Below are 12,308 nucleotides of genomic sequence, written 5' to 3' on the forward strand. Positions count from 1 at the left end.
GGCCTCTCATCGTGGTGGCCTCTCCCGTCGCAGAGCACAGGCTCTAGGCGCCCAGGCTTCAGGAGTTGTGGCTCGCAGGCTCTGGGGCACAGGCTCAGCAGTTGTGGCGCACGGGCTTAGCTGTTTCGCAACATGTGGGATCTTCTCGGACCAGGGCTCGAACCCGTGTCCCCTGCCCTGGCAGGCGGATTCTTAACCACTGCGCCACCAGGGAAGCCCTAAATTATTTTTGATCAAATACAAGACCCTAAAATTTTCCTAAAACGGAAAACTCTTTAAAGGAGAAATGAGAAAATATGGTGAAAAAGAGCCGATGGGACCTAAACTTGCCATACTGTCAGAAGGGAAAATGTCCTGACTTTTGAAATTAAGGTTAAATTTTTATCACAGAATTGGGAATTGATTTTACATTCCAATTTTTTGTTTTATTCAAACTGTTTTACTAAATTGCTTTATACTAGCTTTGATAATAAAGAGTAAAAAATCTAAGTTTGCCCTCTTTAAGAGATTTAAACAGAAATAAAGCTTACCTAAATTCTCCCCTAGAAGACACACTAATTTCTTTTAAGGTATTTTTAAAGGGTAAAATGCTACTAACATTTTTTACAGCTTTACTGAGGTTTAATTGAAATACAGAAAAATGCATTTATTTTCAAGTGTACAATTTGCTAGGTTTTAGCATATGTATACACCATCAGCACAATCCAGAAAGACAGTCATCATTCCCAGTTTCTGTCTCTCCCCAACCCCAAGAAACCACTGATCTACTGTTATTATAGATTAGTTTGCATTTTCTACAATTTTATATAAAATTGTACTTTCTCCTGACTTCTTTAGAAAATTGGACATAATTATCCTAAGATTCCTCTATGTTGTTGCATGTATCAATAGTTCATTCCTTTTCATTGCTAAATAGAAAGCCATTGGAGAATATACCACGATTTGTTGGTCCATTCACGTGTTGGTGGGTATTTGAGTTATACCTATATGGCTATTATAACTAACACTTTCACAAACATTTGTATTCAGGTCTTTGTATTAATACGTTTCCATTCTTCGTAACTGAATATGTAAGAATGAAATGGCTAGGCCATATGGTAGGGGAGTTTTAACTTCTTAAGTACCATTTTATTGCACTTCACAGATATTGTCTCTTTTTTTTTTTAACAAATTGGAGGTCTGTGGCAACCCTGCATCAAGCAAGTCTTTCAGCACCATTTTCCCAACAGCATTATTTTTTAATTAAGGTAAGTACTTTTTTCCCCCAGACATAATGCTATTGCATTAGACATAATGCTATTACATTATAGCGTAAACATAACTTTTACATGCAACAGAAAACAAAAAAATTTGTGACGTTTTTCCCCCAAATCAAAAGAGCTTTTATTGCATCTTTAAAATACCACAAATGAGTCCGAAGAATCATCTGGCATCTTGCTGTTTCTGTAGCCAGACCACTCAAATATTATTCATCAGCCTGCTGAACTGTTTCTTTTTTCAGAAACATAGATACCATCCAAAAATTTTCTGATATCCTTGTTTTTAACTGTTGGGGCTTGCTGAATCAAAGCAGCTAAATTTGACAGAAGTTCAATGTCGTTTCCTTCAAGAATCAACTAATCTTTCTGGACCTGATACTGAACAAGCAACGCCTGGCCTCATCCAAACCCTGAGGATGTATTTTTCACCCCCAAAATTTTGGATTTCAACAAGAGAACCATTCTCCTGAATATCAACATTGATGGGGAACTGAGCATATACAGACCTCATAACGTAAGTCCAGTGTAACACCCTTGATCATGTTTTGTATACAACTACAGACAGTGCAAACAGTCGCCAGTTCCCTTCTATTTCCCCACCATTTGTGAAGCCAGAGTGTCTTCTTTTTCTTTCCAAGGAGACTGAGTTCTACATTGATGTGACTGAAGTCCCTCCACAGGGTGCCTCTAGAAAATTTGTGTGTCTTGCCTGTTTTCGTCTAAAAGCTGTATAATTTGACATTTTACATTTAGGTCTATTTTGATCTAATTTTTGTATATGGTTCCAGGTATGAATCATAGTTATTTTATGTTATGTAAGTGGTGGGTGCATATGGTTATCCAACTATTCCAGAATCCTTTGTTAAAAACCCTTTAGCTGACTAAACTGCCTTTGTACCTTGACTGAAAAACTTATCTCAAGAACAATTTCTGGCCACTATTCTGTCGCAATGATCTACTTGCTATCTTTAAACCAATACCATCCTTGATTACTGTAGCTATCTAACAAGCTTTGAAATCAGGTAGTGTTAAGTTCTTACTGCCCTTTTTCAAGGTTGTTCTGGCTAGTCTAAGACATTTGCATTTGCATCATAAATTTCAAAATCAGCTTGTCAACTGCTATAAAAAAGCCCATTGGGATTTTGATTGGGATTAAGTTGAATCCATAGATGAATTTGGGAAGAACTGACACTATTGAGTCTTCTGCTCAAATAACATTTATTTAGGACTTTTCAGCAATGTTTTGTAGTTTTCAGTACATAGTTTTTGCACATCATGTGTCAGATATTTTCCCCTAAGAATCACATATTTTTTGATGCTACTGTTTTTTAAATTTCAATTTCCCACTGTTCATTACTAGTATAAAAAACGCAATTCATTTTTGTATGCTTTATACGTTGACTGTGTAGCCTACCACCTTGTTAAACTCACCTATTCTAATAACTTTTTTTTTTTGGGAAGATTCCATAGAGATAATACTGATGTCTACAAATAAAGTCAGTTTTACTTCTTTCCAATTTAGATGCCTTTCTTTTTCTGGCCTTACCCGTACTAATTAGAACCTCAAGTACAATGTTAAATGGAAGTGGTTAAAAGTGGACACCCCTGCATTGTTCCTGATCTTGAGGGAAAACATTCAGTCTTTCACAAGTATGGTGTTAAATGTAGTTTGTTTATAGGTAACCTTTATAATAATGAGGAAATTCCCTTCTATTCCTAGATTGATGAAAATTATGATGAAGAATGAAATGTCAAAAGCTTTTTCTAAATCCCTGAGATGACCAAATGATTTTCCTTTTTTGTTAATGTATTAAAATGACATTGATTGATTTCCATTTCTGAGATAAATCTCATTAGATCACGATGTATCATCCTTTTAATATATTGTTGGGGGACTTCCCTGGTGGTGCAGTGGTTAAGAATCCACCTGCCAATGCAGGGGACACGGGTTTGATCCCTGGTCCAGGAAGATCCCACATGCCATGGAGCAATTAAGCCCATGCGCCACAACTACTGAACCTGTGCTCTAGAGACCGTGAGCCACAACTACTGAAGCCCACACGCCTAGAGACCCTGCTCCACAACAAGAGAAGCCACCGCAATGAGAAGTCCATGCACCACAACGAAGAGTAGCCCCCGCTCGCCGAAATTAGGGAAATCCTGTGCACAGCAATGAAGACCCAATGCAGCCAAAAATAAAAATAAAATTTAAAAAAGAAATAAACAGATCAAAAAAAAATACTGTTGGATTCATTTTGAAAAACTGTTAAAAAATTTTATATCTGTGCTCATAAGGAATATAAGTCCACAATTTTATTTTATTTTAATGTCTTTGTCTGCTTTTAGTAACAGGGCATCACTGTCCTAACCGAATGAACTGGGAAATGTCCTGCTTTCCAGTTTTCTGGAAGAGTATGTATAGAACTGGCATGATGTATTTCTTAAATGTCTGGTAGAATTCAATAGCAAAATCATCTAAGCCTGGAACTTTCTATGTGGAAGGTTTAGAATTACAAGTTCAATTTCTTTAGATATAGGGTTATTCAGGTTATCTATCTGTTTCTTCCTGAGTAAGCTTTGGTAGCTTGCCTGTTTCAAGGAATTTGTGTATCTCTTCAAAAGTTGTTGAATTTATTGGCAGAAAGTTATTTCTAATATTTGCTTGTTATCCTTTAAATATCTGTAGAATCTATAGTGATATTACCTTTCTCATTCTTGATGCTAGTAATTTATACAGAAACAGATTTCTATTTGATATGATTATCCTTCTGTATGAAGGATTTCTTTAACATTTTTTGTAGCTCAGGCCTGTTTATGATTAATTCCTTTTCAGTTTCTTATGTCTAAAAATGTCTTTATTTTGCCTTTGCTAGGTATAGAATTCTAGGTTGCCATATTTTTCCCCCTTGAGTACTTTCAAGCTCTTGTTCCACTGTCTTCTCCCTAACAAGGTTTCAGATGAGAAACCTGTCATCCTTATCTATATCTTTTTTTCCTCTGTATATAATTTCTTTTTTTCTCTGTTGCGTTTAACATTTTCTCTTTATCACTGACTTCAAGCAATTTGATGATGATGTGGTTTAAAAAAAATGATAGTTTTTGCACTTGGGACTCACTGAGTTTCTTGGAACTGTGGTTTTATAGTTTTCACCAAATTTAGAAAATTTTCAGCCATTATGTCTTCATATATTCTTTTAGTCATACCTTCGCCTTAAATGACTCCAATTACATGTATATTGGTGTATTTGAAAATAAACCACAGCCCATTAATGATCTTTTTTTTTCCAGATATTTTCTCTGTGTGCTTCATTTTGGATAGTTTCTATTGGTATGCCTTCAAGTTTGCTAATCTCTTCTTCAACAGTGTATATCTGTGATTAATCCCACCAAGTGTATTTTTTCATTTAAATACTTTAGTTTTCATCTCTAGAATTTGCTTTTGATCTTCCCTTTTTTATCTTCCAGGTCCTCTATTTAAGTTGTTCAACCTCTCCTCTAGCTCAGGGATCTACAATTACAGCCTGCATGTCGAACACAATCCACCGCCTATTTTAGAAATAAAGTTATACTCCAGTATACAGAAATGTCCATTGGTTTACACATTGTCTGAGGCTGCTTTTGTGCTACAACAGAGTTAAGTAGTTACAACAGAGGCTGTTTGGGTCACAAAAATACCTACCATTTTACCCTTTAACAAAAATTTTATACACTCCTGGTCTTAGCTTCTTTTTTTTTTAAACATCTTTATTGGAATATAATTGTTTTACAATGGTGTGTTAGTTTCTGCTTTATAACAAAGTGAATCAGCTATACATATACATATATCCCCATGTCCCCTCCCTCTTGCGTCTCCCTCCCACCCTCCCTACCCCACCCCTCTAGGTGGACACAAAGCACCGAGCTGATCTCCCTGTGCTATGCATCTGCTTCCCACTATTTATTTTACATTTGGTAGTGTATATATGTCAATGTCACTCTCTCACTTTGTCCCAGCTTACCCTTCCCCCTCCCCATGTTCTCAAGTCCATTCTCTATGTCTGTGTCTTTATTCCTGTCCTGCCCCTAGGTTCTTCAGAACCACTTTTTTTTTTTTTTGATTCCATATATATGTGTTAGCATACTGTATTTGTTTTTCTCTCTCTGACTTACTTCACTCTACATGACAGTCTCTAGGTGATCTTAGCTTCTTAAACATAAAGAAGACAAATGTAATAACTGTTTTAATGTCTTTGTCTAATTTTATCATCCGTATCATTTCTGGGATGGTTTTGACTGATTTTTCTTATTATGAATTATATTTTCCCTACTTCTTTTTACAATTGGTTATTTTGATTAGATGTTAAGACACAATGAATTTCATCACCTTTTTGAGTGCTGCATATTTTTTATTCCTTTAAATATTCTTGAGCTTTGTTTTAGGACACAGTTACTTAGAAAAAGTTTTATCCTTTCAACCTTGCTTTTAAGTTTTGTTAGGTGAAACCAGAGCAGCATTTAGTCTAGGCCTAATTTTGTACCACTACTGAAACAAAACCCTTCTGAGTACTCTTGTTGATGCGCTGTGAATTATGAGATTTTTTTCCACTTTGGCTATTGGGAACAGGCACAATTCATAGTATTGAGGGAGCTCTAGGAATTCTTTCCTCTAATTGTTTAGGTTGTTTTTCCTCCCAACCTTCGGTAGTCTCCTCACACAGGTGGTAATCAATACTCAGCTTAAGACTAGAGAGGACCCTCTGTAGATCTCTGGAACTCTGCATAGCTCTTTCCTCTCCAGTTCTCTGCCCTAAGAGTTCTGGCCACCTTAGCCTCCTTATAGTCCCAGCTCTACCTCCACAACTCATGGTGCTTACTAGGCTCCACCTGGATTCCCCTTCCCTACATCATGTACTGGAAACTTTCTCCAGGCACTAAGCTGAGGCAATTGTAGGGCTCACCTCATTTGTCTCCTGTCTCTCAAGGATCACTGTCCTTTCTTGCCTGCCATTCAATATCTTGAAAACCACCGTTTCATATATTTTGTCCAGGTTTTTAGTTGTTTTAGGCCGAAGAGTAATTCTAGTCCCTGTTACTCCATCTTGGCTAGAAGCAGAAGTCCTAAAAGCTACTAAAATTTTCCAAACAGGGAAAACTGCTTAAAGGGTAAATGGAAAATCATGATAAAGTAGATGGGACCTAACTATATTATTGTTTATATTTAAGGAAAGGAAAGGAAATTTTACATATGCAGGTTAACTATTTATCAAAATATATTTTATCAGGGACTTCCCTGGTGATCCAATGGTAAAGAATCCACCTTCCATAGAGTCTGTCATACAGAGTGAAGTAAGTCAGAAAGAGAAAAACAAATACCGTATGCTAACACATATATATGGAATCTAAGAAAAAAAAAAACAAAGTTCATGAAGAACCTAGGGGCAAGACGGGAATAAAGACACAGACCTACTACAGAATGGACTTGAGGATATGGGGAGGGGGAAGGGTAAGCTGGGACAAAGTGAGAGAGTGGCATGGACATATATACACTACCAAACATAAAACAGATAGCTAGTGGGAAGCAGCCGCATAGCACATGGAGATCAGCATAGCACAGGGAAAGCTCGGTGCTTTGTGATCACCTAGAGGGGTGGGATAGGGAGGGTGGGAGGGAGGGAGACGCAAGAGGGAAGAGATATGGGAACATATGTATATGTATAACTGATTCACTCTGTTATAAAGCAGAAATTAACACACCATTGTAAAGCAAAAAAAAAAAAAGAATCCACCTTCCAATGCAGGGGACATGGGTTCAATCCACATGCCGTGGGGCAACTAAGCCCACGTGCCACAACTACTGAGCTCACGCGCCTCAACCAGAGAGCCTGCGTGCCACAAACTACAGAGCCCACATGCTCTAGAATACGTGCACCACAACTACAGAGCCCATGCGCCCTGGAGCCTGTGTGCCACAACTAGAAAAGAGAAGACCTGAACGCCACAACTAGAGAAAAGCCCGTGTGCCACAACAAAAGATCCCGCATGCCTCAACGAAGATCCTGCGTGCCACAACTAAGACCCGACACAGGGCTTCCCTGGTGGCGCAGTGGTTGAGAGTCCGCCTTCCGATGCAGGGGACACGGGGTCGTGCCCCGGTCCAGGAAGATCCCACATGCCACGGAGCGGCTGGGTCCGTGAGCCATGGCCGCTGAGCCTGCGCGTCCGGAGTCTGTGCTCCGCAACGGGAGAGGCCACGACAGTGAGAGGCCCGCGTACCACAAAAAAAAAAAAAAGACCCGACACAGCCTAAATGAATGAATGAATGAATAAATATTTTATCGTTAGGAGTCACTTGAACCTATTGCTGCTGGTAATGAAATTAAAATATTTATCTATTAAATTTCAAATTTCAAAATGCCTATATATGTGAATTAAGCAATTCCAGTTAGAATTTCAAGATATATAAAAATAATTGAAAATACATTAACATGGACCTGTGAGATAAGTTATATTTTCCCAGCCCACTTGATCTGAAATACACCTTAAATTTTTTTTTTTATTTTGAATTTCAGGCATTTCGTAACAGAAAAGTTATGAAAGCACAAACAATTCCTAGTCCCCATTTCCCCCAGACTCTCGAATGTTAATATTTTACCATATTTGTATATTATGGGTTTTTGTGGGGTTTTTTTGCGGTACGAGGGCCTCTCACTGTTGTGGCCTCTCCCGTTGCAGAGCACAGGCTCCGGACGCGCAGGCTCAGCGGCCATGGCTCACGGGCCCAGCCGCTCCGCGGCATGTGGGATCTTCCCGGACCGGGGCACGAACCCGTGTCCCCTGCATCGGCAGGCGGACTCTCAACCACTGTGCCACCAGGGAAGCCCTATATATTATGTTTTTAAAACCATTTAAGAGCACATTATAGACATAAAGTCCCTTTTTCCCAAGATACTTGTGTTTATTTCTTAAAAAGACAGTCTCTTATACAATCACAATGCAATTATCACTGGTAATAGATTTTATTCAGATGTCTCCAACTGTCCCTCTAATGTCCTTTATTGGGGGTGGGAGTATGGAGCAGTATTGAGAAACAGCTGTCCTCAGGCCAAATCAGAATAGCCTTCAGTTTGTTTGTTTTTTTAATTAATTTGAGCTGGAACACAGACACACCATTCATTTACATATTGTCTACAGCTGATTTGGGGATGCAAGAACAGAGCTGAAAAGTCAAAACAAACTCAGTGTGCCCCAAAAAGCCTAACACTTTTATTATCTGGCCTATTACAGAAAACGTTTGCCAACTCCAGCTTTAGAGCACAAGAAAAATTTGTTCCTGCTCCAGGTTCAGTTGAATTTGTCATGTTTAACTTAGTTGTCATGTCTTTTTGGTCTCCTTTACTCTGGTACTCCTCAGTCTTAGTTTTTCGTGATTTTGAAAATTTTGAAGAGTAGATGCTGTTTATTTTATAGAAATGTCCTTCCATCTGTGTCTGTCTGATGCTTCCTTATGCTTAGATTTAGCTTATGCATTTTTGGCAAGAACCACTACAAAAGTGATAGTATGTCCTCAGGATGCATATGATACTTAGTTGTCCATTATTAGTGATGTTAATTTAGAACGCTTAATTAAGGTGGCATCTGCCAGGTTTCTTCACTGTCATGTTACTGCTTTTCACTTTATAATTAACCATACTTTGTGAAGATATGCTTAGACACTATAAAAACACTGTTTCTCATCAGACTTTAAACCAGTAGTTTAAGAATTCACTGATGATGTTGGCCTGAAACGATTATCACTGTAACGGTTGCCAAAATGTGCTTTCCTAGGTCCATGATTCCTTCTACACTTATTAGGTGGAATTTTTCTGTAAAGAAAAGCTATCTCCTCTCCCCCATTTATCGAATTATTTATTTAACTCAGTGTAGACTTCTAAACTGTCCTTCTATTTTATGGGTTTTAATCTATTACTATCATTGTTTATTTTATGACCAAAGTGTCCATGATTTGGCTAAAAGAAGCCTCTTCAAACTGGCTCCCTTTGTGTGTACTTCTGGCATGCCCCTGTCATTCTTTGAGTGAAACAGCTTTTTTAATAATAGTAATAATGTGGAAATAACCCAAATGGCTATCGGTGTGAATTAAATAAGGAGCAGTGGGAAGACAAGGAAAATCTATGGATACACTAAGGAGAACAAGGTAGAAGATCTACAGTTAACAGAACAATGGTAGAGTATGATGCCAGACTTTAAAAAGAAAAAAGACAGGTATATGTTTATACACACATACGATTTTCTTGAAAGATACTAACGACACAGGGTAGCATTAACTCTAGGACTGTAACTGTGGAACTGAATGTCTTATTTTTATTTTACAATCACTGATGGTTAGAAATTTTTAAAATCATTTTCAAGACTAACACTTTTAAATTTAACATGTGTAATTAAAATGCATACCGTAAAAAATTACATAATTAGAATATAATATTTATAGTCTCATTAAAAATGGATAATATCTTTGTTTTAAAATTCTCTTCTAAAAGCATTTAAGTATCTTTCAAGTTCCAGTTGTGATCAACAAATTGTGACTGGCTAATGAAGCTAGATATAGGAAACTATCTTTACATTGTAGCCCTTGTTATATTAACTATATAATACTCAATATTAATTCTTGAAAGGTTTCATTTTTCCCTTTGAACTGTATCTTCTTACCCTGTTTTTTGAAGGGAGAAAAAGGGGAGATGTGGGGAAGGGAGGGTGGAAATATGCTCATGATCTAGATACCATTATGTGAATAACTTCTTGCAAAGAACACCTAATATAGCTTCCAAAATGACAGGATCTAACACTTTTATGAAATGTTTGGGTGAAAGACTAACATAATGCTTACCTAGTAAGTCGTTTAGGTGGAGGCCGCTCACCAAATTTTCTAGAGAAAAAATAAGAAAAAAAAATTAAATAGGCTGTATGACATGCTCCACAGTAAGCTTTTTAGGCACCATGAAATCTCCTTTATGACTTATACTTCAACCCTACTAAAGTCCAGTGTAAAAAGAAATCCTCTAGTAAACACCTATACCCAGTTATAACAAAATACATTCTTTAAAACCATTCCTAAACAAAACAACAAACTCTAACTAGGCCTGACACATCCACTCTAAGCATGTACCATGCTGATTAGATGAGGATGACAGGTACCTTCCAGAGACACCTTGCTAAAAGACATCTAACCAAAGACCCCCCTGCCCCAGTCTCACATAATCTGGAGCACTCAAAAAAATCCTCACAGCCCAAGAGGTGGTGTAGAGCTCACAAGTGTTTACCATGTGCCAGGCACTATGTTATACATTTTTTCCCTTTTTAATCATTATAAAATAATTCTGGAAGATACATATTGGCCCATTTTAAAGATGTAGAAAGCAAGTTGCCCAATATCACAGAGTAAATTAAGTGACAGACAGAGTTAAGATTTAAACCTAGATGTTGACTACTTAATTAGTTTATAGCATATGGCCCTTCAAAAATAAATATGCTACATGTACTAGCATAGAAGCATTTCAGTTGTTTGGGAGAGGGCAAAGAGAAAAGTATGAGCAAGGATAAGCACAATTTAGGTTGGAATTAGAAATACATACACCATGCAGGTTAAGAGAAAGACCCAGAGTGAGATTAGCTGAATTCAAATCTATGATTTGGTATTGGGTTGGCCAAAAAGTACCTTTGTTTCTTAAGTAAAAATAAAAGACACATTTTTCATTTTCACCAAGAACTTTATTGAACATATTTACTGTTTTGTTCTACTACCTTCTGCCATTTTTCAGGCAACTTCATAATTCCATTTTCCCAAAACTTTTTATCTTTTTGAGCAAAGAACTGTTCCAGGTCCTTTTACAGTCTTCCAAGGAATTGAAATTTTTTCGGTTAAGAGAATTTTGTAAAGACCAAAATAAATGGAAAACCAAAGGTGCAATGTCTGGTGAATACTCGAATGAATCAGAACTTCCCAGCCAAGCTGTAACAGTTTTTGCCTGGTCATCAGAGAAACGTGCAGCCTTGCGTTATCCTGGTGGAAGATTATGCATTTTCTGTTGACTAATTCTGGACGCTTTTTGTTGAGTGTTGCTATCAGCTGGTCTAATTGGGAGCAGTACTTGTTGGAATTAATCGTTTGGTTTTCCGGAAGGAGCTCATAACAGAGGACTCTCTTCCAACCCCACCATTACACGACATCCCCTTCTTTGGATAAAGACTGGCCTTTGGTGTGGTTGGTGGTGGTTCATTTCGCTTGCCCCACGATCTCTTCCGTTCCACATTGTTGTACAGTATCCACTTTTCATCGCTTGTCATAATTTGTTTTAAAAGTGGAACGTTTTCATTACATTTCAGTAGAGAATCGCATGCGGAAATACAGTCAAGAAAGTTTTTATCGTGCTATGTGGAACCCAAACATGAAAGCGATTAACATAACCAAGCTGGTACAAACTATTTTCAGGGCTTGATTCAGATATATTGAGTATGTCTGCTGTCTCCCACGTGGTAGAACATTGATTGTACTCAGTTAATGTCTCGATTTGATTGCTATCAACTTCAACTGGTCTACCTAACCGTGGAGCATCGTCGAGCGAGAAATCTCCAGCACAAAACTATGCAAACCACTTTTGATGTGTTCGATCAATCACAGCACCTTCTCCATACACTGCCCAAATCTTTTTTTGCATTTCAGTTGCATTTTTGCCTTTCTTGAAATAATAAAGCATAATATGCTGAAAATGTTGTTTTTTCTTCCATCTTCAATATTAAAATGGCTAAACAAAAATTGATTTTTTTTTTTTTTTTTTTTTGCGGTACGTGAGCTTCTCACTGTCGTGGCCTCTCCCGTTGCGGAGCACAGGCTCCGGACGCGCAGGCTCAGTGGCCATGGCTCACGGGCCCAGTCGCTCCGTGGCATGTGGGATCTTCCCGGATCGGGGCACGAACCCGTGTCCCCTGCATCGGCAGGCGGACTCTCAACCACTGCGCCACCAGGGAAGCCCCAAAATTCACCAATTTTGATAAGTCTTTTTTTAAATGCATGCT

The 12,308-nt window shown here is 37.9% G+C and overlaps 1 protein-coding gene and 1 pseudogene across 3 annotated transcripts in view; both read right to left on the reverse strand.

Annotated features, from left to right (window-relative positions):
- The window catches only part of LOC132519917 (recombining binding protein suppressor of hairless), a 229,851-nt gene that overhangs the window by 31,478 nt on the left and 186,065 nt on the right, over positions 1-12,308 (reverse strand). For all 3 annotated transcript variants that reach the window (XM_060148405.1, XM_060148404.1, XM_060148407.1), the window contains one exon: positions 10,123-10,161. In XM_060148405.1, the coding sequence (XP_060004388.1) occupies positions 10,123-10,161 (39 nt within the window). The remainder of the gene's footprint in view (positions 1-10,122; positions 10,162-12,308) is intronic.
- LOC132519570 (large ribosomal subunit protein uL6-like) lies at positions 1,466-4,461 on the reverse strand (annotated as a pseudogene).

The sequence above is a fragment of the Lagenorhynchus albirostris genome, chromosome 4 (genome assembly GCF_949774975.1).
Source record: "Lagenorhynchus albirostris chromosome 4, mLagAlb1.1, whole genome shotgun sequence".
Lineage (NCBI taxonomy): Eukaryota > Metazoa > Chordata > Mammalia > Artiodactyla > Delphinidae > Lagenorhynchus > Lagenorhynchus albirostris.